The following is a 26,152-nucleotide window of genomic DNA, read 5'->3' as shown; positions in this document are numbered from 1 at the left end:
TACCTGATATATTTTCAAATCTGAGGTAAAATATTTAAACTATGTACCCCCTTATAAAAGAGAATTCCATTGGATATCTTAACCTTACTCAAGATTGCAGTTGTTGATTTAAGTATCTGGCAAACAGCCAGTCTTGCCCTTTGGGTCCCCGTTTTGAGACAAATGTGTTGGTTTATTAAGCTTAGCCTAGTTAATGGCATGTTATCAGGTTTGTGAACTGGCTCTGTTTTGCAGTTGGGATTGTGACACATGCCGTGTCCCTCTGGAATCTTCTCCCATATGAGCAGATAGCACTGCCTGTCTATGTAGGGCGGGACGTAGTGAGCTCCAGTCCTCCTCATTCATTGCTCCAAATCTCTTGCTGGACATTGGACGGGTCTGTGGGCAGGAGAGCTATCAGTGTCCAGTGAAATCCACAGGACATACTGCTGATGAAAATGATAGTAAAAGCCAATGTGACATTCTTAAAGGGAGTGAGTGTGGTTAGATTTAAAATCTGCTGCTTTGTGATGGGATCCATTGCATTGCGCTGATTCAGTTATTTCAATGAACAAAATGTGTAGAGAAGGGTTTGCTGGCTTTAATTGGCAGAATGTCAGTTGATCGGCTTATTTTTTAGGAAAGTGGAGGATAGCAAATCTGCAGCAGAGAGGAAGAGATAGAGGCAGAGAGGGAGAAATGGACAGTGACATGGAGGGAGGAAGAGGTAGGAGAGAAATAGAGCATTATGGGGCAGCCTAACTGTTGACGTTGGCATACAGTAAAAGCTTAAACAAGCCTTTTTGTTTGTCCCCCACAGAAAGCTCAATTAAAGTTGGAATTTACAATCCTGTAAACTAAAACAGGCATTTTGAACTTTCATCCAGAATATTTTGCCACTTTTATTACTCAGTCTGTAGAAAACATCTGAGGTCAGTGAAATTGCATGCACTATATGTGGTCACCATTGATCAGTTGACTAATGATAAGAAAATGCTTAATAATCATGCGCTGACCTTTCTTGAATGTGATGACACGTACATAAGTACTGGATATAGGTATTTCTGTTAGAGAAATATTCATGGTTATCTGTTTGTGTAGTTAACCTGGGCAATGGGTAAGGAGTTGGTCTTTTAACCTAAAGGTCACAGGTTCGACTCCCTTGTAGGACTCTGCCTAGGTACTTAACCTGCATTGCTGCAGTGTAGGCTATATCCAGCTGTATAACTGGATACAATGTAAAACGTTGTGTAAGTCACTCAGGATAAGAGCATCTGCTAAATGCCTGTAATGTAATGTAACCATTCTTCTCAGTCTAATTAATGCTTAAATGGATCAACAAATAATAGCCTATGAGCTAAAGCTCAAAGTTGCACAGGATGACACAGACCTACGTTTTTCACTCTTATTTTTCTGCCCACTGTATTACAGAATGTCACACTGGAAATCCCCCCAAAAAGTACTCAGGAGCTTTAGGACTTTTGCCAGTACATTTTTGAAACCACAACCCACCTCTTTCTTTTCTAATTCAGTTTTTTTTAGCTTGTGTCTATGATTGCTAATGCAGGTGACATTTTGTAATGGCTACCATTTGAGTATCTCAGTATAAAACATGCAAAGGTGCATGAAAGCGCATAATGTGCTGAAATACTCAACTCTCTTGAACCCACTTCCTGTGTCTCTAGCCTCATTTTGAGACATGTGATACACCACAGTTGAATCCCCAATCAAAGCAGTAAGTCATTCTCCTCATCTTTCACTTTTTTTCCACCTGCTGCTTTCAGTGAACCTGTATACTAGGAGCAACCATCTTGCTCACATTTAGAAGATGACAGATTAACAAAAATTGGCTTGGACAAGGTGACAGAAATGGTCGAGGAAAAAATGGGGAACTGTTGGAGCTACACCAAGGTGATTTTTAAAAATATATGTAACTAATATGTAATATATTCCCATACTTCTGAGAAGCTTTGATAAGAAACACTACTTTTTAGCCTGAAAACTGCATTTAATGGCGGTCTGCACCCAGCTTTTTGTACAGAAACTGCCTTCACTGGTGAATTCTGTATCAGAATATTTATCGAGTCAACCAAAGTGAGGAAATCGCTGCATCAGAGCTGTATTTCTGAGAGGCAGTACTTGATCATCATATCAGCCATTTCTAAGGTGAGGCAGCAAGCAAGACAGGGCTTTTGCTGCTAAATCTGAATTCCAAATTCATAGACATAGTGTGTGCTTTCAAAATTTAAGTGCTCAAGACGTGTACAAACGAAACATTGTGCTTGTAAGTGCTATAGATTGTGTTTTACTGTATGTGCAGGGATGTGTCCATGTAAACACGTCCCTACTTTGCTGAGGAAACTAATATCTTTTGTATTACAAAATGTAATAAAATAGAGCAATGCTGTATATTTTTCACGCACTCGGCAGATTGTAATTGTGGTACCAGAGGTATGAGGGCTGCTCTTTTTTGCAGTATAACCACCTTCCTGGTTGTTTCTAAGAAACCACTGAGGGTTCACTGAGAATCATCTCATTCTTAGGCAAACTATTTCAGATTAATTATTAAATTACTGGGATAATGACCTTATGCAACAACACTTTCAGAATGAACACCTGTTCCTCATGCGGTGTAGACCATAGCCTATAGAGTACCGGAACTATGATAAAAACAAACTATGAATATTTTATTCCATACTTATGAAGCAGCAAAATGCTTTTATTCTGCACAATGCTACTATGGTTTTATCAGGTGAGAGGGTATAGCGGTTATGTTATTAATAATTTAGTCTGTTGCTATGGAGTTTGTGAGAAATGTTCTGTGAAACAAAATGCTGAAGTATTTTTAGGACAGAGCCAGAGTGTTGTGTTTGCGATTGCTTTCACTGAAAAATAACGTGTCCCTCTGCGGGATCCATACGGAAAGACGAGGACAATGAACCCATGTAGCCTAACTCAAGTAAAATAAGCTGTCCATGCCTGTTCCACAAAGACTTGTGGGCATTACGTTTGCTAGAAGGTTGAAGGAGGTGCAAGTCAGCATCTGTCAGATTTGGCTCCTTTGGCAGGTTGGGAGCACAGCGCACACAGAAGAGTTTTTTTATTCAGCCTGAGAGATTAGGGTAATACAATTTATGATGGGGCCAATTAGGAGGGCAGAAAATGCTTATTAGATGTTTTTTTTTATGAAGCATGATGCTGGATTGCTACCTGTTGATGTGTCGATGTGATCAGTTTTGATTATTTGAAATGAAAAACACAGAAACTTTAACCACACATTGTCCTTGTCATGTTTTTTTTTTTTTAAATCTCTGAAGCTGAGGAAGAATTATGCAAATTGATTTCTTCATTATGGAAACCGTTGAGGTGACAGATCTTAACTGCACTGCTACACATTGTTGTGAACATTAGGCTATATTATGTCTGAAGATTGGCCATATAATCATGCAGCATGTCATTACTGTATGTAGCTATCTCATTCAGTAATATAAGAAGACATCTTTATTGGCTACATGATTCATCTTAGATTTATCACAACTGTATAAAGAAGTCATCTTCCGGAAAAATAAAACTACATTGTACAAAAAAGCCCTTAACCCTGCTGAAAATTCCAGCTAACACCATCTAAGATAGTTTAAGCTGTGCTTTCGACAATTCTAGATGACCATAGCTAGCCTAATCTGTGGCAGGTCAAGCTGGTAGAATAAACTGGTGGCCAACTAGTGGACTAGCTAACTATAGGCTGGTCAGCTGGTAAATAGCTGGTCAACCAGCTAAAACCAGCAGAGCTGTTGAAAGCACAGTTTAAACCAGTTTGACCAGTTTAGCCTAGTTTAAGTTGGCATTTTCTGCAGGGAAGGTCTTTTTGAGAGTTCTGTTTAGCTGCGGTTTTGTTTTCTTAGCATTTTTCTCCAATCGTATTAATATTTCCAAACGAATCCAGAGCCTGGTTTACTAAAACTGAATTGGTAACATGTTAAGTGGCCTCAGTAAGGCACGGCTAATTGATTATTATTAAAATGTTTGCCTTATGAGAAAAGAAAAGATGACAGGGGAAAGCACTTAAAGACTGAGATGGAGAGTTCACTGGAAAAATAAAGGGTATCTGGCACAATTAGAGTATGATCACAGTGTGCTGGCAAACGTGTTCTAATCAGAGTAGGCGACATCAAGGCATTTTTTTAAAGAATAAAATAATTAAATCTTTTTTCACTTCTTGTAGTTGTCACAGATGTTGTACCACAGACCATTGCCACTGGATGACATTTGTGATATCCAGTGACGTTCTCTGTTGGATATCTGTGGGTTCACATTATTATTTCTTAACATATTCGCTGCTTAGCCTACTACTTCTGACTCCTTCATTGGAATGTTGTATTGATGTCTTTCTTCTCTCTTATCTTTCAGGATCAGTTTGACAACTTGGAAAAGCACACACAGTGGGGTATTGACTTTGTGGAGAAGTACACCAAATTTGTAAAAGAGCGGTCTGAAATCGAAATCAACTATGCAAAGCAGATTAGGTGAGTGAAAACACCTTTTTACATTGAAATATCCTAAACATGAAAGTTGAAAATGCTATTTGTCACGAAGTATACAAAACAGTAGTGGCTGTGTCATTTCTGTTCCAGTATACAGAGGAATGAAATGTGTGCATAGATCATTTTTTACAGTTAGTTTTTTTGTATCACGAAATGAATATGTATTGAAGCAATGCTTTGAAGGTTTACACAACTTTAATATGTCCAGGTATGATGTGTGAAGTGCTTATTTTATTTATTGAGTGTTTATTAGCAACATACTGTTAAAAAGATATATTTTCTGGAAGAGCACATGGTGTGGTTGAAGAGTTACATAAACACATATGCACAGCAGATGTTGCATATGAACAGCACAGCGCAACAGGAAGTGTGATCAGTGGCGTATGTATTTCCATGGTAACAAAGTGGCAACATTCCCCCCTCAGCCTTGACCCACATTTTGCCCCCTCCACACCCCACAGTACTGGTAACCCCTTGCCTTAGTGCTCTGGGGAGGCACCTTGGAGATAATGATGGTGCCTGACAGTCCTTGATGAGGGGGTGTGGGCTGATCTCTTCCCATTCCACTCGTACTATAACAGCACAGCAGATTTAACATCCCTTACACTTCAGGGGCAGTGCTGGGCCTGAAACACAAATAATCTTTTAATCTGTTTAATAGAAAATTAAAGAAGTCACAAGACTGATTATTCAGCCTAATTTATTTACGTAGTTAAATTTCATTTAAACTTCACTGCTTTCACCCAGTAAAAGCACTGCTGTTTAAATGTAGTAAACGCTAGTAACATTGTTAGCTTATCATCATCCATTTGTAGTGTCTGTGCATGAGTTCAGGAGCATGCAGTAAAACTGTTCCTTCTTGTAATAGTACAAGGGCTGTGTGAAGAGATGCTGTGTAAAGGTGTGTGTGTGCTCAAAGAATGGTTTACTAAATACTTTCAATATACCATCTTCAATAAATGCTGTCTGTATTTTTGTAAACCAAGGGTTTACAGCATTAAGATATTGGCACCTACAGCACAGTGTTGAGACGTGACGTCTGGCTATATTCATATAGAGAGGAGAGGGAGAGAGGGACATCTGCCTAGCAACAGACCAGACCCTACCAATCGGTGGATGCGGTAGCTTTCTTGTCCACCGCCAAGAGAGCAAGATAGAAATATATAAAGGTGTGAACATTTTGCACACGCTGAATATTGGTGGGAGGATCTGGTGTCAGTTATGCCTTTAGAAATAGCAGAGAAAATGCATTAGTCAATCCTATGATCATTGCAGTTAAAGTATGTGCTGGTATGATAGGTGGAGGATTTGATCTTATTCCTCATAGCACAGGGATTTTTTGATCATTGAATAAGTGCACAATAAATAGTACAATAGTAGTAGTAGTAGTAGTAGTAGTAAGTTGAAGCAGTGCAGCAACCTAGGTTAAAGGTTGAATGTTTAGCATTAGGCTACACATTACATTTAAACATTGAATGTTGTTTTGAGAGATTAAACATTTGCCATTGTTTGTTTCTGACCTTTTCAGAGAATGGTTCTTTTTGCATAAACTGGAATGTATTACAGTGCTGCACTGTTAATTAAAATGAGATTCATTGTTGCAGACTAGGTTTTTGATGAAATATAATAAGCTGGCTTGTTAATGGTTGCTTGGTTGCTGGGCAGACTCGAGCTGAGCTTGCTTGTCGTTACTGGCTGTCTGGTGACTGAAAAGAGAAATATTGGTTGGTTTCACAGTGACAGACAAAATGAGGTCAAGAGCACTGGGTCTCCAGGGAAACTGAATCACAGAGCTCATCTGAAAGATTCTGAAAAAAAAAAAAAAAAAGTACTACCGTCAAGCTCTGGGCGTGAAGTGTATCTGTCTATTCACAAAGGAACCACTGAGTACACCACACCTGATGAAGTTGTGCTGACAGGATCTTTTTGGCAAAGCTTCTGGTGCTGATTTCATTACAATAAAGAATCAAACCAAATACACATTAAGCATATACATTAAGGAGAGAAGTGACCTTCACAAGTAATGATTCAGATCATAGATCTTACATGTTGGACGTGTAGTCACAATGGTGTCCTCTAATGAGATGCTGTATGGCCTCGGTGATGATCAGTTCCTGCTGTTTGTTGTTTAGAAACCGTACACCAGTGGAAATTGTACGTAAAAATCGATGTTACAAGTGGGGTGGAAACTACTTGTAACACTACCAGTGCTACACAGTGTTTCCTAAATTATTTCCTGTTACTTGGCCCTGTTTTTTCATCTTAGCATCTGTAGAGAATGTGATCATCAAGTTTATTTGTCACATGAATGTGCTAACAAACGTTATTACACTCACTCTGTCAGTGACAGCAGGTACCATTAGCCAGCTAGCTAGCAAAATGCCAAAAGGGAAACTTTCTAAAGTGTGGTTGTATTTTACCCAAAAGGATTCATCTTTGCATTTAAAAGGACATTCTTCAATGTTGTCGTTTGCTCGAAGAAGGTAAACTACTGGTTAAGGCACCATACCATTTCAGAAGTTTCAGATTGTTTCAGCAGATGCGTCATCAAAATCTGAACGATACCCATCCCTAATCATGGAACAATATTATGTGGGGTTTTCACATGAAATGATAGAGAATGCATTTCAGAATTTTCCCACACAGATGACACGGCTGTAAAAAAACAATAGTTTACTATTTTTTGGCAATTTTTAGTTAGCAAGAAGGCTTGAAAGATGGCGACTCCAAGGTTTTTTTGAAAACGCCTTCCTTATATGTCAATTTTGTGTTGTTATTGGCTGTGGTAGCAAAATATCCAATGGGAAAAATTATGCTTTGTGGGCTTGGAGCATTTGTGACGATGTAATTGCCATAAAAAAGAAAAAGGAAAAAATGCAAAATCCCGTAAGTTTGGGGCTTTATTGTGTGGATGTGTGAAGTTGCTTGTGAATTTTGTCTGTTTACATGAGGTCAGAAGGTAGATAATTTAATGTTTTGGAAACTGTGAAAAGTGCCAAACTCTATGTGCTGTATAGGTATGGGGCATGCCACTACTTCATGTTAAGCATGATAGCTGCTTTTTTATCATTTCATAATTACATTGAAAGTAATAATGCAATCAGTGATAATAAATAGTCTTCATGAAGGGCATGGAAAGGGAACAAGTAATAGAATCACTTCCTTTCTTCAGTTATCTTGTTTCATTGGTGCAGTATCCCAGCTTTCTTATGCAACAAATGCCAGTGGTTGTACACGCAAATACTGAAATCAAGAAGTGATACTTTTCCCGCAGCATATTAATTGGATATTGGTGGGAGGGTCTTACATGCTTTTGGAAATGTTTGATAAAATACAGAAGTCAAATATTGGATTGTTACAGGGAAAGGACACATTACACTTGCAAAGCTTTGACAATTAATAAAATTAGCATTTTGAGTCACATTTAGTCAATTCCTGTATTCCACCTTTTAGTTCACACTCCACTAAAGGACAAGTTATAGATAAGTTATAGACAAGAGTGTTTAGTAAAGAACGAGGCATTGTTAGTGTTTCAGCTTTACACAGTAACAGAATGTGTTGGGTATTCTGGTAATATCTAAAATCCTAGATAGTAATTTGTTGCCACAGCAGACATGCTGCTGCAAGGTGAATCTCCTGAGAGCTTTGTTGAGCCACAGAGTTGGTTCAAGCAGCAAGCCAGGCATCACACCCATCAAAGATCTGCCCTGATTATGAATACAGATATTCCTTATAATGAATGAGCACAAAAGTAACAGTTATATGTTATTAATTGTTAATCAGTTTAATAATGAATGTTTGTTGTGCAACATGCGTTACCATAATAATCTTTTTCCTGAATAACCCAGTAATAGTGGGCATGAGCATCATAATAGTGCAAAATACAAAAAAGAAATAGTATTTATATATATATATATATATATATATATATATATATTTTCTAGGAAGAGACTGGTCTGCCAGTATGTGCTGTACAGGAATGATTACAGGCCGCTGGTTCAACATTGAAGTAACTCCGATGGTTTGCATACACACTTATAGCTGTGATGCCTGGTGGCACAAAATCAACCCCCTGATTGCACAGAATGCTTTTCATTCTTCCTCCTTCCACCTTCCCAGATATTGCCTCATATTTAATTGCAGGGTAACAAAGCACTTGTCTTTATTCACAGGAACCTTTCAAAGAAATACCAACCCAAGAAGAATTCAAAAGAGGAAGAAGAAAACAAGTGAGTTTTGTAAACAAAACTAACCTCCTATTTTATGCAGTCAAAACTTTTCTTAAAAATGTTCCTACGAAAAAACAAAATGGGATTTATGACACATGCAGATCTTTGTTTTTATGCATATCCCAGGTGTATGAGATGATGAATGCTGACTGTTATTGTGATTAATGCTAATCCTGTTGATGTGATTAGCATAAGGAAACAGCCATGGGCAAATACAGATAATAAAAATGATGAATGCCGAAATGTTCTTGGACACAAATCTTACACACAGTTTATGATCAAATGTGATCATACACATTTCATGAATGAGGCCCATTGTGCATTATTGTATTATTGATCTTAGATAATCAGAATAAAAATCAGCAGAAACAGGCCATGGCTTGATTTTGAGTGTGGGCATGGCTCAAATGAACAGAAAGGTTTAGATCTAAAATAACTAGGATTAAACACATTCACGGTACATCCTGCCAAACATCTTACTAATGTTTACATATTAAAGAATATTTATGTGGTATTCAATGATGAACACAGATCTTCTCAGCTCTAGATGTGGAAAGAAATGTTATTTACCATTCTCTAGCTAGTAAAAAATGTGTGATTGCTGAAATTCAACTCAGATTTGATTGAAGCCAGACATTTTCCTGTTGCTCATGGAATTGACAAGAAATCAATCTGGACACAGTTATGCATTTCTGCAGATTATGACCGATCGCAGTTCCCAAAACTTTGTCCTTGGAGAGGTAGTAAAGAGCTTGCTATTCATACCAGCATTGCTACATTGCTGCTAGCCCAATAACAGGCCCTTAATTGTGAATCATATTTCTGACTAAAGCCTCGCAGAGACATTGAAATTGTGCATGACTCTGCTTTGCATTTATTGTGCAGTCATTCTTGGTGATGAAATGCAATGTCACTTCTTCTAACAGATATTCATCATGTCGGGCCTTCCTGTCAACCTTGAACGAGCTGAACGACTATGCTGGACAGCATGAGCTCATCGCCGAGAACCTCACCTCACAGATCATCTCTGAGCTGACGCGGTACACCCAGGAGCTCAAGACAGAAAGGAAATCGGTAAGACCGTGCTTTGTGTCTGCCGGATGCCCCCTGAACCCTCCCTTTTGCAGTGTATCCACTGGCCAACATGTGTGTGTGTGCATTCCACTTCTGTGTTAGCCCAGAGCTATAGTTGTTCATTATTTAAACTAAATTTGCAGCAATATCTTAGTAGTTTGAATTCAAGTGTAGTCACCAGTCATGCACATTTCAAAAGAATTCACCAGTATAAGTAAATTAATGGTTTTCTTTTAGGCCTTCAAGCAACAGACAGCAAGCAAAATAGTTAATTTGCTCATTTACTGAATTTAATCATTGTGCCTTGTGTTTTTATGAGGTTGGGGAAAAACTACTACAAACCACCTCACTATAACATAAAAACAAGCTAATGGGAAAAAGGGATTTTCTGCAGTTCACGAATAGGACCAGTGATGTGTATAATCTCCTGATTATTCATTTCACAAATGAATTTGAAAACCTCACTTCCATTCAGCCTGGTTGGGATATGAACTGCAGGAGCTTATTTCTGTATGGGCTGTAATAGGTACCTGGAAGGTCATGTGAGCAACCATATTTAGGCTTGCGCCTGGGATAATGCGAGGGCGTGTCTCTACGTACCAGCTCTCTCAGCATTTTTTACCTTTAGCAATTTAATTAATGAGGCAACCATGATCTGTTAATCTCATGCAGGGACAGTTTTGTTTTTCTGCCTGGATTCCAAAGACACTATAAGAGCTGAATGGGATTGTAGCCATTGGAGATTTCAGTTAAGAATGGCGATGAACAGAATACTGTGCCTGTTTTATGCAGATCATGTTGCTCTTCTGCCCCATGGCTAAAATGAAAATTCCATCCAAAATTGCTGTTATGAGAAATGGAAGAAGCAGCCATGATGTTAACCTGGGACGTTCTCTTCCCCTCCCTAAATTACTCTGTTCTCCTTTGTGAGTTCATTAAAATTCCATCACAGTCCATAGCTCCCCTTGGAGTTCTGTACAAAAATGTAGACTTCATAAGGTGACTGATATTATCATGACTTTGTTCTGCTGCTCAAAACTGCTCAATGGTTGCTCCATCCAGTTAACGTTAATCCAGAGAAAAATTGGGTTAAGTATCCAGGTCAGTGGGGATGTCCAATAGGAAATGGCCAGCTACGCTCCCCCTCCCCCCAGCCCCTTTACAGTGCTGGTGAGAGCAGCACAAGGCCTCTGTTTAGGACTGAGGGCTGGAAGTAATGTGTGTGTGTGTGTGTGTGTGTGCGTGTGCGTGTGCATCAGACCAGCCCCTCAAACAGGAAGAGCATATAAAATTAAAAGGAGTTACATGTGGAATTAAGTGCTTAATTAAAACATTAAGCCTGTACCTTTCTGCCCCATATAAGAATCCATAAAACGTGAATCTTTTACAGTAGATTTCATTTCTGTAACTTCAGTACGCAGTCATTTATTTGTTCAGTGCATGTACCCGCAGTTGCATACAAGGGCATTAAACTATTCAAATAGCAGAAAAAGTAGCGACTGTGTGAACACTAGAATTTATATGACCACTTTTTGTGTGTGCTGAGCTTTTGTGTCTAGTTGAATAAATTCCAGTGTATCCTCTGAGTCCTTGCAGCTTTTATTTTCCAAAGGTCATGCTGATCTGATACTTAACAGTTTTTATTAGAAGAGCACATACTGTTTCTTTGTTATGGAAATGCATCTGCTTTTGTGACCCCCTTTTGTATTTCCCACAGAAATACAGAAAACTATGAATTGTACATTTATGGAAAGTCACATCTTTTAACTTTGAATATCACATGCCCTTACTGTCCTTGTAATTGCGCACCTATTCATTTTGAATTAACTGCTCAAATAAACTAAATAGGGACATATTTAATGGTAATTGGGAAAACATTTGTTTGTCAACTAACCCATTCAGTTATAACTGCTTTTGATGTGGTTTTTTCCCAAAAAATGCTACTTACATTGCTCTCCACTGAAAAGCAATAGTATGCAGTGACATAATTTATTACCACAAAAAGAACATGAAGTTTTAAATCATTTCCAGTGGTGATTTTTAAAAATTCTCTCACCCAAATACATTAAGCCACATACATTGTGGGAATCACATAATTTACACTGCCAACAAAACGTGATACCACAGATGAAACTCAGTTGGTTCTTATACACTCTTTGCTGGGAATCAGCAAATCTCTAACTGTGTTGGGTCTTTTTTTGCAAGGTAAAGGGAGTGATCTTTTACCAGCTCTGTATCAAGTCTTTAATGGTTGTTTCAAAAGTTTGTAAATAGCATTAAATTGATTTTATGCATTCTTTGTCACTCATTTGCTATCCCCTGGCATTGACTGATTCCTCACAACAGAGGGGCTGACCTTTCCATTTGATAATTCTGGTTTGCACTTTGTGAGGAGACCACTGAATGTGCATATGTATGTGTGAAGTTCCATTGGTTTTTTTTGTTCTGAAACATGTTAGCCAGAGGAACTTTCTGAAAATTGTGGAATCACAAGTGGTTTCAGTTTATTCAGGCTATTAACTACACACATACATGCAGTGGTGCTTGCACACAAGTATACATGCACACACATAGATGTGTATATTGCACATAGATAGTGTACCATTTGCCATTTGGACATTAATTAGTTCATTACACTGTAGACTCAGGGGTTCCCTGTATTGTTATTAAGAATCTGTTCCTGTCAGCATCTCTCCATAAGGGTCCGTAACTGTAGAAAATGGCAGAGAAGTACAACGTGTGTAATGAGAACATAAAGCTGCAGGAATTGTGCTTGAGGCCAGAGATTCAGATCAGATAAGAGCAGCCCAGTTACTGAGTTTATAGCTAAGCTGAGACCTGAAGAAGTATCTGCAGGTTTGGCAGCGGCCACCATGATGTGTCAAATGTGGAAACCGGCTGCTGCTGCTGCTTTGCTGTTCCTGAATAATCTGCAAACCGAGTTTGGATCAGTGGGAAAGAGCGATTAGCAGGAAGGACAGAGCGCTTTGTATGCAGGCAGCTCTGAAAGACTCCTTTCTTCAGGCCTGAACAGAATAAATAATTTTGAAGGATATTGTACAGTTATTTATTCAGCCGTGCGAGACAACGTCAATTGAAATTGTGACAGTGTCATGACCTTGGTCCACTCTACAGAAAATGCCCCATTGTGCACCAGGCTGACCAGGCGTAGCACTTTACACTGCAGTGTGCACGTTCTCTGCACACTAAATCTTTTCTTTGACTGTTCTGTGGAAATATTTCTGCTCTGAACCAGAGAGGCTATTCAGCAGTGCTCTACAGTTCAATAGCCTAAGTTACAAGTGACCTCTTCGTTTGCACTCCCTGTCATGGTTATATCTGCAGTTGGGAGTGGGTTAAATTTTATTTGCTCTCTCGTAGCCTGTGCTAGCCATTGCGATCAATCATTAGCTCCGTATTCTGTTGTAATACTTCCCCTTATCTTAGGGGAATACTTCCCCTTAAAGAAGGCTCTGTGTGAGCTTTTCAAAAAGCAACCAGCTGAAAAAATGGTTGAGTTATGAATTTGATAAATATGTAAAAGGTTAATATAATATTTTATTTATTTAACCAGGAAAACTCCATTGAGATTGAAATCTCTTTTGCAAGGGTGAACACTGAGTGCCTGGGAAAAGAGATTTATGGAGAAATTCTTCATCATCTTCATCTTAACAGTTGAAAATATTATTTTGGATACTAAAGTCGCATAGGCTACTTATATACACTACCGTGTGGCCTCGTGTCTGATGTGAATTTCAGTGAAATAAAGGATGAGGGCAGTAGACAGTAGCCCCTTCTGTTGGCCTTTCTGGTCACTGTACATCAGGTGTCATCTAGAGAACATAAGGACCATTACATTACATTTATGCTGGATATTAATCCTGTGGTAATGAAGTCTGTGCCCCTCTTCCCAACGGATGTGCATCAGGAGTTTCTGTGGAGGTCTTGCTGTGGACCAGTCATGTGGACACATGCCCTAAAGGGAACTTGCTCTACTGAGGCAGAGTAAACGCTGTACTCATAGTAATAAGGGCAGGGCATCAGGGTTGTTAGTGTACAGTAAGAATGCAGTGCTAGAGTCACTCCCTGGCATTAAAAAAAATGTATTTTAACTTAAAGGTTGTGTTGTGTCACACTGAACAAGTTAGTTTGTGGTGAAAGAGGGAGGGAGCTGAGCTGCATGTTGGACAGATTGGAAGGGAGGGAAAGAGTGATGTGTGCTGTCTTCATTAGGCATGCACAGTAATATCAGGGCTGTGTTGCTATCAGCTAGCATTATGGCCTGTATGAAGGGCCAGTGTGGTCACGCAACATACATGCGGCAGAGAGGCAACTCATTTCATGTGCCGCTGAGGCTGAAAATGAAGTGAAGATTTCATGCCCAAAAAGTAGCCTAATAGTCAGATTTTTATTTCCATTTATTGTGCTTTGATTTATTCTTTCTCCTGCCAAGCTCACAAGCAAAGCTATACAGAGACTGTAGCTTTCTAGACTATATTCTGCTTAACAATAAAGTAAGCCAGTTGAAATAATTCGTTTTACAAATAAAATGTTACTGTTTTTCGTCATAAGTTAATGTATGAACTCATCTACAGTACTTCTTTTATAGTACCGTATAAAACAGGGAAGTATCAGAATCAGCCAGTATGGCCAGTCAAACATTGTTTATTGATATTGACCCCAGAATTCTCATATCATGCATCCCTGTTCTTCACTGTTTCTGTACCCACAATTTCCATTTCACTTCCAACTGGCAGGTTCTCCTTTTGGCTTTTGTCACGAGAGTAGTTACTGTTTCATTTTCAGATTAAGTTGTGTTTGACTATAATATTAATCTGTATGCCTCTTTTCCTTAAATGTAGGCCATGTTCTGTGTGCTCAGGCAGTAGCTGTCTACAAAGGGAGGTAGTAGTTGCTGGGATTGAAATCGGATGAGGACACTAAACCCTTGAGCTCTTAATGTGTGTTTAGAAATCATATTAAGCCTTCCCTCAGTGAAAGACCTCTTGACACAGAGAAGCACTCCTGAAGGCAGTGATGTACAATGGTAATGATGGTTCATAAAGGTCACATGGTGCATTGGAGCACAGTAAGGTAGACTGTCATCAAGGCACTCCTACATATTGATGAGACTTAAGTTAAACAGTATGGTCAGAAGGTGAGCCTACTCATCTCCTGTATTCAGCCTGCTGTTGAATTCTCAATCTGGGCTGTGCCTACTAAGGTTAGTGGAGGTTATGGAAAATCCCTCCTTTGCACTTGTCCTCCTAAGCACATGCATAACAGTGTTAGATTGATATTATGCTCTCCGTCTGGAAGAGAAACTCCATCCACATGGTGAAACAAACCCAAGGAAAAACTGTTGATGCCATTTCTTTATCTCCAGAGAAAGATTTGATCTCATTTCATTATCCCTAGAAGATGTTTACAGTCGGTTTTATTTCTATTTTCTGAGTATGTATATTTATATATATATGCCTGTATGAGACATATGGGAAAAGAAGTCTTCCTTTGGTGCCATTGTGTGGTTGTTATTGTAGAGGTGCAATAGATATGAATAAGAAGAGATCTCAGCTAGATTTTTTTTCCCCCTCTGGGAAACATCCTAGAATGGCCTTGGTTCATTTGGCAGGGAGTGTGTCTTCCTGTCTATTGGAAACAATAAAGGCTATCAGAACATTTTGTGCAGCTGGATCAAGCCTTGCTGGCACTTTTATTCTTTGGAAATGAGAGGCTAGCCTAATTACTTTAACTGAAACCTCCAGTTCTTGCCCTGGAATTTGGTGATAAATATTGAGATGCAGTATCAGGGGCCACTGGATTCTTCACATAGTAGCACTATAGTTTTAAAAAAAATTTTATGAAATATACAGTAAATAATTGATTAAATATGGATTATAGATTACCTATGCCATTAACCATGTTTCTTATTCATTGTATATAATGACATTTAAATACATTTAATGATCTAGAATAAACAAAATTAATTCATGTTACTTGGTAACATTGAGATGATCCTGAAATAAACACTATGATCTAAATATTGGCTGGCTGAATGGAAGCAAATCCCTGCAGCAATGCTTCAACAACGAGTATAAAGCCTTCCCAGAACAGCGGACATTGTTATAGCAGTAAAGGGTGGACTAACTCTATATTAATGCCCATCATTTTGGATGAGATGTTGGAGATCGGGCTCTCTCCTGTGCATCCCAAACTCTGCAACACACTCCCTCCCCACCTCCGTAATGCTGAGAATCTCACCTCCTCACACTAGCTTTCACATGAACAGGACATAGCTATCCTCTACCCTCATGTAGATAACTTAGATAATTAGTCATCCAGTGTTTTTAAAAATTATTTTAAATTCCATATCTGGTATGTGCTGTGTTTTGTCATTTTGCTAACCATTTTAATATCACGTAAGGTGACATTGAGTGCTCAGAATGGTGCCTGATAAATAAAATGTATTGTTATTATTGATAAATGCGCTGGAATCTCTTCTCTGGAAGTGCAAATTTTCCCAACCAGCTCGATTGCCAGATCTGGGGTCCAAGGATACAGTGAGCTCACTGGAAAAAAGGGATTCTAGTGCCTGCGCACAGATGGCCTTCCGGGGTCTGAGCCAATTAGAGACGCCTCCAGAATGTCTAAATGGAAAAACACTGCTTGTGAAGAAGGACAGAGCAATTTGGCAGACCAGGTCCAGAGCGAGAGAAGAAAAAACCTTTGAGTGTTGTGCTTCTGCCTCTGCAGCACAGATTAGGACAAGGCCTGAATTTTTATCCATTGCATTTTTCTTTTTTTTTACAGGGGTTTGCTTAATTCTTTGTGACTTCATTGTTCGTTTGTATTAATTATTCTTTTCGTCTTTTTTACCCAGCTTGTTTGTTCATTGAATATAATTTGACATTCCATTCACTCTCAGGTATTATTTGTAAATGAACTAAAAACATTGATTTGAAATTCCTTTCTTTACTTTGTACCTCCCCATTGCAGACTTGGAATTATCACTGGCAGCTATAACTTGGGATTTCATTACAGTTAAATCAGAAATATTGAAAAGGAAATCACTGAATGGATGATTTTTCAGTAAAAATTTGCTTACACAATGGCTTTATGAGCACAAACAATAATTAAGCGTAAGCCAGGAAAATAAGAAACTGTGAGCTTTGAAACTGCAAAACCAGTGGAGGCTGAGATCCCTGCATTTTATCTGAACCTGAAATGAGCTGAGAGCCATACCATTTCTACACTTCCCTGAGCTTCATGTTTACATTTCGCTCTATCTCCTCGAGCCAGGAGGAGAAAAACACGGCCTTCTGGGAAAAGGTTCATTTGCAGAATGATTCCATCGTTCCAGCAGCGCTCACCCCCCTTATCGCGCACAGCATGCTGTCTGTTCTAACTGCCGCGGTGCATGCACGTGCACGTGTGCAGGACTGTATCTGAGAGGGAGAATGCCGGTGCTCTCGGCTGGGGGAGAGACGTATGCTGTCCCATGACCTCTCACCCTTCTCCCAGCCCATGCCAGCTCTTAGATGCAGTCTGTGAGGCTGGCTGTGCCTGCTCAGTGTTCCACCAGGGCAAGGTTCGCTCTGGTGTTTGGAGTACCATCAGCACAATTCTTTCTACCCTTTAAAAGCCCTTTGCTCAAGTTTTCAAATCAGTAAGTGCGGAGAGTGATTGGGGTAATGACTCCACCGGGAACAATACTTCTGTATCTGGCCGTTTCAGGCCATAAAAAAAATAAAATAAATAAAAAATAAAAAAATGGGATGAGGTTTGACCCCAAGGGTGGTCAGCTTTTCAATCCTGTCAGTTGTGCTGAGATACAAACAGTCTGAAAAAAAGTCTTTCATAATAATAGGCCTGTCTATATGTACTAACTATACAGTCCTAGTCATTCAGGAGAACAAAACATGTTGGAGTTCCTCCTTGTAGGCTAATTGTTTTCTCTGTCCCAGCTGGCATGAAGTGTCAAGATGGCTAATCAGTCTAAACAGCTTAGATTTTGGAGTTTTTGGTGTTTTCCCCCCTCAGCACACATTTCTCCTCCATGCCATATGTGTGGTTGTTGTTTTGTGGTGAGGTAAACCACCCAGAGCCAGTTCAGTCTGCAGTATGCTAATTTACCATGGAAGCAAACACGTATGCAGCAAGGGTGGAAGCTAGGTTCTTTCTCGGTTTGATTACAGAGATGTGACGTATCTGTAGCAGAGTCAAGGGCTAAGTGTGTGTATATGTACATACAAGTGTGTCTATATTGTCCATGTTGTGAAATATTGCACTTTCTTTATCATATAGTTTAATTCCATATATATTCAATATACTGTATTCCTCAGAAAGCTTTGCCGTCTCAGTGGTGTGTTCAGCATTACTGCCTTGTCTGAGGAAGGGTCTGTCTGTCTCAGGGGGCCTATCAGATTCCCACTGCTTTGGCCCCTTCTATTAATAGCCCCAGCAGCCCAGGGCTGCACGGCCATGGCATGTTGGCCATCCACGGGAGGGGGGCAGGGATTTAGGTACGCTGTGTTTGCAGTGTGGGATTTGGGCCAAGTGGATCATGGCTGTTCAGGAATCGAATGTTGCAGAGTAAACAAACACGCAGTGATGCTCTGTGTCGCACACTCCCTGCCTTACATTCTCATCTACATAGTCAACATAGCAGCCTTGGAAATATCTGATGTCTTCAGCAAATGAGAGTACTTTACCTCTCATTGTTATTGATTGGAGAACTGTATGGTGTGGCATTCCCTGTGGTCTCTGCTGTGCTATAATGAGGTGCATCACATTGCATGCTGCACACCAGGACAGTGGCAGGGTGTTTGCTTTGTGCCTTTTTCAAAAGGTCATCTTTTGTTGTTGCTAGCCTTTGTGCTAGGGAATGTATTTATGCCAATCTCAGTGGGTACTCACTGGGATATTTCTCTCTTACACTGTTTCTCATTATCTCTCCTCAGAGAGGTTGTCATGGCGAAAAATATTTTCTGACAGAGTACACTCAAGTATTGCTATGATGTCACTTGTTGTAATTTTCCTGCTTTATCACTTTTCATGCTGTTGCCCATTTTCGTGTTTTATTTGGCTACTTATCTTCACTCATTTCTGTGGGGCATTGCTGCATGTTTACTTACAAAGATGACGTTTAGATATTGTGACACTGGGTTTTTCAGGTCCAGATTTACTACTTAGGTTCAAGGAAGAAGAGTGGATACTTATTGTGCATAGGTGTGATCACTATAACCCATAAAAGTGAAGAACAAAAATGTTAGTTTGGAGTATCAATATCTGCTCAACGTTTGCGACTATTCAATGGTAGTTAACGGCATTCGGTTTAGCACCAGATGTTCCTCTTTCTGCACTGCATTCCAAATGGAAGAGGATAGATCCAGCATGTACACCAAGGCTTATTGTTGTGTGGGTGTTTATATAAGGATCGGGAGTGTGTATGGAATACACTGACACTGACCACAGTCAGTTATCTGTGTTCTGGCACTTGTTTTCAATAATTAATAGCTTTTACTTTCCGCTCTTCCACCCACTCAGTGTGTGTTCAATTAAATCTATTGCCATGAAAATCAAGCCGCTGGTGCAGAGTTTGCCAATGGTAATCACAAGGCTAGGCCTTGGATTACATGCTTGCTTTTTAATGCAGAATGAATTGACCCTTTTTAGAGAAGTCTGAATTAGCCTGTGGTTACCCTGCAGTTTTGTACTGTGGGTTATTTGCATTCATGTTCTTATGCACTGTCCCTGCATTGTCAGAATAATACTGTCTCAAGGCATACTGTACATGCAGCCTTAATATGAGTACGCTAAATCTTTGGAACTGAAAGTGGTTGTAGAGTGGTAACTGCTGTGCATGATCCTCAGGATTTGTTTATTTCAGCTTTCAGGCTGACGGATTGCTAAAGCTGTTTTTTCTTTTTTCGTTGACTTAACTGATGGGAGCACTGGGGACTCTTTAAAAATTTCTCACTCGTTTACAGAACATGTCCGGAGCGACAGCTGTCCTGCCTTGTGCAACATGTTGGTTTGGCAAGGCTTTCTCCCTCTCGCACTCTCTCGCTCTCTCTCCTGAGTCCACTTCACTCCAGTGATTGCCCACGCCCTCACCTCTCCATGATAATCTGATTGTAGGTTCCCCTGTAAGGAGAAGATGAGCGCCTCTAGAGAGCCAATTAATCTTCACAAACTCACGTGGTGGTGCAGTCACATCTGGGTACTGTGGCAGGCAGCATCAGATTGGGGTGTTGCTGTGAAAACAAGCTGCTTGCTTGTAAGTCCAAAGCCTAAGTTGCAGTATCTGGCGTCCATGAACTGCGTGAGAGCAGTGGCGACAGGCCAAAGCCTCCATACGTGCACACATGAAGATTTGAATCTTGAATACATCACTGCCATTTCCAGGCTGAATGATCTTGGAAACATAAAAAGAGGAGGGAAAAAAGCACTTATTTGAGGCCCAAAAAGGGCTTTGTTTGCTTATAACAGTCAGGCTCATGTTGGTCACCCTTCATTCATAAGGCCGCCTGTCAGCACGTGGTAAAGAGGTCCCTCTGACCGTGTTCCATGTTTAGTGATGCAAGCAGAGGAGGGGGCGCAGATGTGGAAATGTGGCTCTGATGGAGATTGTTTAGAAGCTGCCTCTGAAGTGCTTTCTGTGTGAGAAACAGTGAGGAGGAGTGGTCACACAACAGGACTTTTTCCAAGACTTTCAGTTCTGGGCGGAAGTGGGCCCCTGACCCAAGCTGTTCTGGATTTATGTACCAAATTGGCAATGTTGCACATTGCTCCCCTTAGAGTCACACTGCACTGCATGGTCCATCTGCCTCTTGTGTCCATCCTGTCTGGAGACAAACAAGGATGACTTAATCGGCCTTAAGATGTCAATATGGTTCAAATCCGCTTATGCACCAAGGAAGAGCAACAGATGTGTGCTAATGCCATGTTTCTATCATTTATGTGTTGTTTTCTGTTTCTCCTGTTTAGCATTTCCATGATGGACGCAAGGCACAGCAACACATTGAAAACTCCTGGAAACAGCTGGAATCTGTGAGTTTCTCCACTAACTATATTTTAGTAGTATTACTGGAGATGTTTTAAAGAGCAGTAGAAGTGTGGATTATGGCTGCCTGCATATAGTAGGGATGCAACGTTTCATGTAAAAAAAGTAAACAATTGGGTCACCACCCACGGTTCACTTAACAAAGTGGTACTTTACCTTTTGAGAGAAACCTAAGTTGCAACCTAAGTCAAATTAATCTTTTGAAACCTATCCAACTGAACTAGGAAATAAAATCATGTAAATTCAAGAAACTGACACTGAAATGTTTTTGTTACCTTTAAACTATTTTCAATTATTCAGATTCATAGTTTGTTGAAATGCGTAGGACTTAAGTACCTACAATATTGCTAGTTTGAATTCTGGTTCACACTTCTATACACACTGCATAGCTAGTACCATTTCTACATACAAATAGTACTTGATTACTTCCATACTGTAAATTCAAGGGCAGTAAGTAAAATGTAAGTTACAAAGTTCAAATGAATAAGAATAAGAATCACGACGATAACAGTAATTTGTGTTGTAAGTCTCACAATTGTGTTACTGCAGTGTTGCATTCAAGGCAGAGTGCATGTGGGCTAAGTTGGTGAGCTCCAGACCCTGGCACCCAGGGCCTTGTTAGCCAGTTTATACCTCATCGTCTGTTTTTGCAATATTGATTTATGAGAGGTCAATGAATAAGGAGCCAGACACAGGTGACCAGACGTTCTAGACTGGCGGAGGGTGAGGAGTCCTCAGAAGGCCAGGGGTTATGGCACTCTTTTCCTCCCATATACAGTGCTTGATATCAAGTGTTGGGGATATGGGGGTGGCTGTGAGCAGAGATCAGATTTCCGAATTCAGATGGATCCATTACGGCTTCCAGAATGTCAGAGGAGAGCCCTGCAAGCCTGCCTCCACCCCCCATTCTGGACAACATCTGCGTTTGGAGGGGGCAGAATTAGGGAGTGTAGGAATGAGGAAATTAGCGATGGAGGAATGGAGGGAGTCCCAGGCATGTGGTAGATTGCCACCCCGGAGCACTGTAGCAGCACAGCCTTCCGCCCACCAGCTCCAAATGCCCCCACCCAGTGTTAAAAGAAATATTGCAGTCTTGTGCTTCTTCAGACATTCAATGTTTCAATGATTTCATTGTATGAGAAAGAGCCATGGGAAGCTACAGTGTGCTCAAATTATATAGACACAGAACAAGCACTGTTTGTTCAGATGGTGTTGCACACAATGATGCCTCTTTACAGTATAATCACAAATAGAGGCTGAACAAACCGCTCTCTCTGTCATTGACAGTAGTGTAGGGTGCTGTTTAGGGCGTTCATTATGAGAGGGCCTGCAGATTAGAGTCCAGGGCGGTAGGACACTGACTTCACCTTCCAGTATGACGTTTGATCTTGTTCCAGTAAGAACTGCATGGGTGCTTAGCATGTACCTAACCACTTTTTTGAATATGTGTTAAAATACTTCTTCCAGTTAAGTTTAATTATTGAAAGCATACCCTAGGAAAAGAGGAGAAATAGCATTGTCTCCTTGACAACAGTCACCCGCAAAGGAAACTCTGTCAGCTCCTTGTGGTGTGTATGAAACCTGCAGAGATCTGTTCTACTTTCGTTCCCTGTACAAATTCCACCTTGCTCTGTTTGTGGTTAATGAGAAGCCACTCATTCTGTGTGTGGTCACTGTTTTCAGAGTAAACGCAGGTTTGAGAGGGACTGCAAAGAAGCGGACAGGGCGCAGCAGTACTTTGAGAAGATGGACGCAGACATCAACGTGACTAAGGCAGACGTGGAGAAGGTGAGCAACCGAGTCGGAACCAAGGGATTCTCCCTCACAACTAGAACAGCCCATGCAGACTGGGTCCGGCTCACACCTCCTTCCCCTCAAATAAACTCTGATTGGTGCCGGAAGTGGACCCTTGAATCGTCAAGACTCATGGGATACCGCTTTGAAGGCGATGATGTACAGACCTCTTTAATCTGATATACAAATGTACAAGCTTCACTGGAGCAGTGTGACGTTGCAGATGAATGTAGATGGAGTTAGAGTTTCCTTGCAGTACAAGGCTGGTATTGTCAATGTGGGCCGCTAGCCTTCTGCTGTGTGTTTCTTTCAGGCCCACAGAGTGCAGGGTGACAGCGAGCCTCACTAATCTCTATAAACCCCATTATGAGAGAATGTGGGGGTTTGAGCCATGAAGAAATGACTGTAAATGACAACAATAAGCCAAAGTCCCAGCTAGTTTATAGGCGATGTCTCAAGCAGCGGCTATACAGTAACTGTGAACAAACTCTCATTTCCAATTTCTTCTGACCCTGCTAGTCTTTTGACTTGTAGGTGTCTTGAGTTTGTACGGATCACTGGACAGGACTTTTGCTTTTACTTCTGAGGTCACTATTACCTGATCCCTTTCAGAGGTGGAAGTAGAGTAAAAACCATTGTGGAGTTTCACACAAGGCTTTCACGGAATGCTTATTTGACATAGGGGGACAGCATGAAGGTGACGCATGATGCATCTCCTGCCCCTTTTTAATAGCTGTTATTAAACAGGACCTGCTCAGGTTGATAGAGACTCACCTTAAGAGCACCTACTATATTTAGCAGCTGCCACAAACCTGCAAGGGTATACAGCTTATGGGTGAGCGGACAGTCCTCGTCCACCAGCAGTCAGGACTACAGATCTAATTGCTGAAGTGATTTAGATGTGATTATAATGCAAATACACTTGTGACAACAGCCTTTTCTTCAGCCTGGAAACATGGTGGCTGCAATGCCTTCAGTTCGGGAATACAGCTTCTGTGGGGAAGTGAGATAACAACATTTCTCCCTCATTCAGCCCTGTGTTTCTTTAACACTTGGTCTGAATGCAGAACAGGATCACTGAACTGTCCCCTGAGGCCACTCAAACAGACACTGTCCAGTATTGGAAGTGAAAACACTTGTGTGAATCAATGTGCACCTTTATTAGATTGTATTCCTATATAATCACACATTGTTGGAGATTGTTGCGTTAGAGATCATTTTCCCTGGTCTTTCTCTATGGCCTGAAGGGTATTTGTACAAAACTAGAACAATCTGAGGACATTGTAAGTCTGATTATATAATGTTAAGAAAACAGAAGACCAGCTGAGTGAAGAAACCTGCAAGTCTTTCTTGAAACTCCAATCATTTGGAATTACCTAGAATTTAGTGATTTGCCTGGCTCTGAACATTCATGGTCTTAAAAAAAAAAATAGAAAAAATAACACAAAACCCATAGTTTTCTATTCTGCTTGAGTAGTGCTTTATCATTTATTAATGCCTGTAATTTATTATTTACAGAACAAGCAGAAGAGTTCAAACACTGATGTCAGGAAGGTTGCGTTTCCTCACTGTATACTCAGAAAGAGAAGCATATTTTTGTAGGCTAATGTATCTTGCTAGCCTAAAACTATGTACAGACTATATTTTAAAGTAGACGCTATCATTACTCACTTGATTCCCATTTTCTTAGTCACACAACAAACATGTATTTCAGTGTATGTAGGGTATGTGATTTGCAAGGTGTGGGCCCTCCACCAGAGCTTCATAGAGGTTCACAGTAAATGGAATGTACACAAACATTTAAAACCTCCTAGAGCACAGGGGTAAACAAATAAATAAATACAAACACGGGACTGACCTCTCTTAGATAAATCTGCATCTGTACTCTCACACACACAAACTCATTACGATCACTTTGTTTTCATGTTGCCTCTACATACACACTAAAGCACCACTGGACTGCACAGTGGTTTCTTTAGATCCCTCATATACCAAGAGATCCTCTGAAGTGGGCCTTCAAGAAGTTGTACGTAGTACCCACTGTGCATGTTTATTCCTGAACGTGTATTGTTCTTCAATGGAGAGCAGTCATACTTATTCAGGTTCACATGAAGTTGTACTTTGTTAAATACCAAGCTTTGCTCTCCTGGCAGATCACACTGTCCTAGAATGACACAGATTTTCCCTGACATCCGAGCATTGCTGTTTAGAGAATGTCCCCCAGCAGCTATATAGGAAAAGTATACACCGGAACCTGAAACTTAGTGGACAGCAGTAAGAGGGACACATTTTTGAGATGGAATTACAAGAATTTAGTGTAATGACACACGTCATTTTGATGCACCTGTTATGACAAATGTAAGTATACAGTTGGCTCTGACATATAGTATATTTTACCATAGTACAATGGGAGATTTGGTTGAGACTGGTGAAGTTTGGTTTTCATCTTCCATTGTTACGTCTAATGATTTTATCATTGTGTTTTCAGAAAATTATTATTAAAGTCCATTTAATCGCCTTTATCACTGAGTGTTAAGTTAGATTTTATTTATTTCAGATGGGGGTTAAGTTTATTTTTCTGCCCTTAAACAAGCACAGATTTGATTTCAAATAAAAAAATGCATTTTAATTATTCTTTACCCTCTTGGAAATTTTCGTTTTTCATAACTCCTGCATTTGTGCTTTTATATCTACATCAGTGATTCATCACATTCTGTTGCCGCTATGACCTGTAAACTGAGGACTCTGCCATCACTTTACTGTGCTGCCATTAGCTGGTAAATATCAGCGCAGTCCTGCTATGCTCTGAGAAGCAGTGCACTGTAGTAAGTATTGCTTGGGGCTTTAAAAGGTCTTTGTTAGTTAGTGTTGATCAGAATTCATGGCCCTTGCCCCTTTTCTGTCAAATTGTGAAAGTATAAGTTTCTGTCCAGGGACATTGACACACAGGACAGAGAGGGACAGAGAATGCCAGTCATTTATCCAGGACTGATATGGATATGTTTGCAGTGATCAGTTCTACAAGCCCTGCTTTACCTGGAGGACTTGGTCATATGGGTGTCTTCATAACACACTCAGAGAATAGGGATGACACTAATACCAGTGTGTGTGAGTATGTATATGCTCCAGTTTATTCTTAGTTATGGTATTTTTTTTGGTGAGTGTGCATTCATTTCACTCCACCATTTACTTTGTTGCATTTCTACTGTTTCTATCCAGTAAACTGAATTGGTGCAGTTCACTATGCTGATTGAAAAGGAGCCTGACCAGTCCAGTTCTCCTATAAACCACATAGCATCAGCCATCATGTTTATTTTTGTGTTTATGTATACACATTGTTATGTGTCCCTCTATCCATTCAAATGAGGGATGGTCTGACTTGCAGTGGCCCCACAATCATTTTGCTGCCTGCTAAATGGAGCAGCATTAAAGTGTTGTGTTCTGAGTGGAGGAAGAATCTGCTGATATTT

The 26,152-nt window shown here is 40.1% G+C and overlaps 1 protein-coding gene across 27 annotated transcripts in view; it reads left to right on the top strand.

Annotated features, from left to right (window-relative positions):
* LOC118212617 (formin-binding protein 1) overlaps nt 1-26,152 on the top strand; it is a 78,247-nt gene that overhangs the window by 22,079 nt on the left and 30,016 nt on the right. For 26 of the 27 annotated variants that reach the window (XM_035390697.1, XM_035390707.1, XM_035390708.1 and 23 more), the window contains exons 2-6: nt 4,387-4,502; nt 8,693-8,749; nt 9,676-9,823; nt 20,813-20,875; nt 22,572-22,676. In XM_035390697.1, the coding sequence (XP_035246588.1) occupies nt 4,387-4,502; nt 8,693-8,749; nt 9,676-9,823; nt 20,813-20,875; nt 22,572-22,676 (489 nt within the window). Of the gene's footprint in view, nt 1-1,740; nt 1,891-4,386; nt 4,503-8,692; nt 8,750-9,675; nt 9,824-20,812; nt 20,876-22,571; nt 22,677-26,152 lie in introns of those variants that run through there. The other variant, XM_035390700.1, reaches the window with a different exon arrangement.

The sequence above is a fragment of the Anguilla anguilla genome, chromosome 14 (genome assembly GCF_013347855.1).
Source record: "Anguilla anguilla isolate fAngAng1 chromosome 14, fAngAng1.pri, whole genome shotgun sequence".
In the NCBI taxonomy this organism is placed as follows: domain Eukaryota; kingdom Metazoa; phylum Chordata; class Actinopteri; order Anguilliformes; family Anguillidae; genus Anguilla; species Anguilla anguilla.
This window is presented reverse-complemented; position numbering and strand designations above follow the sequence as displayed.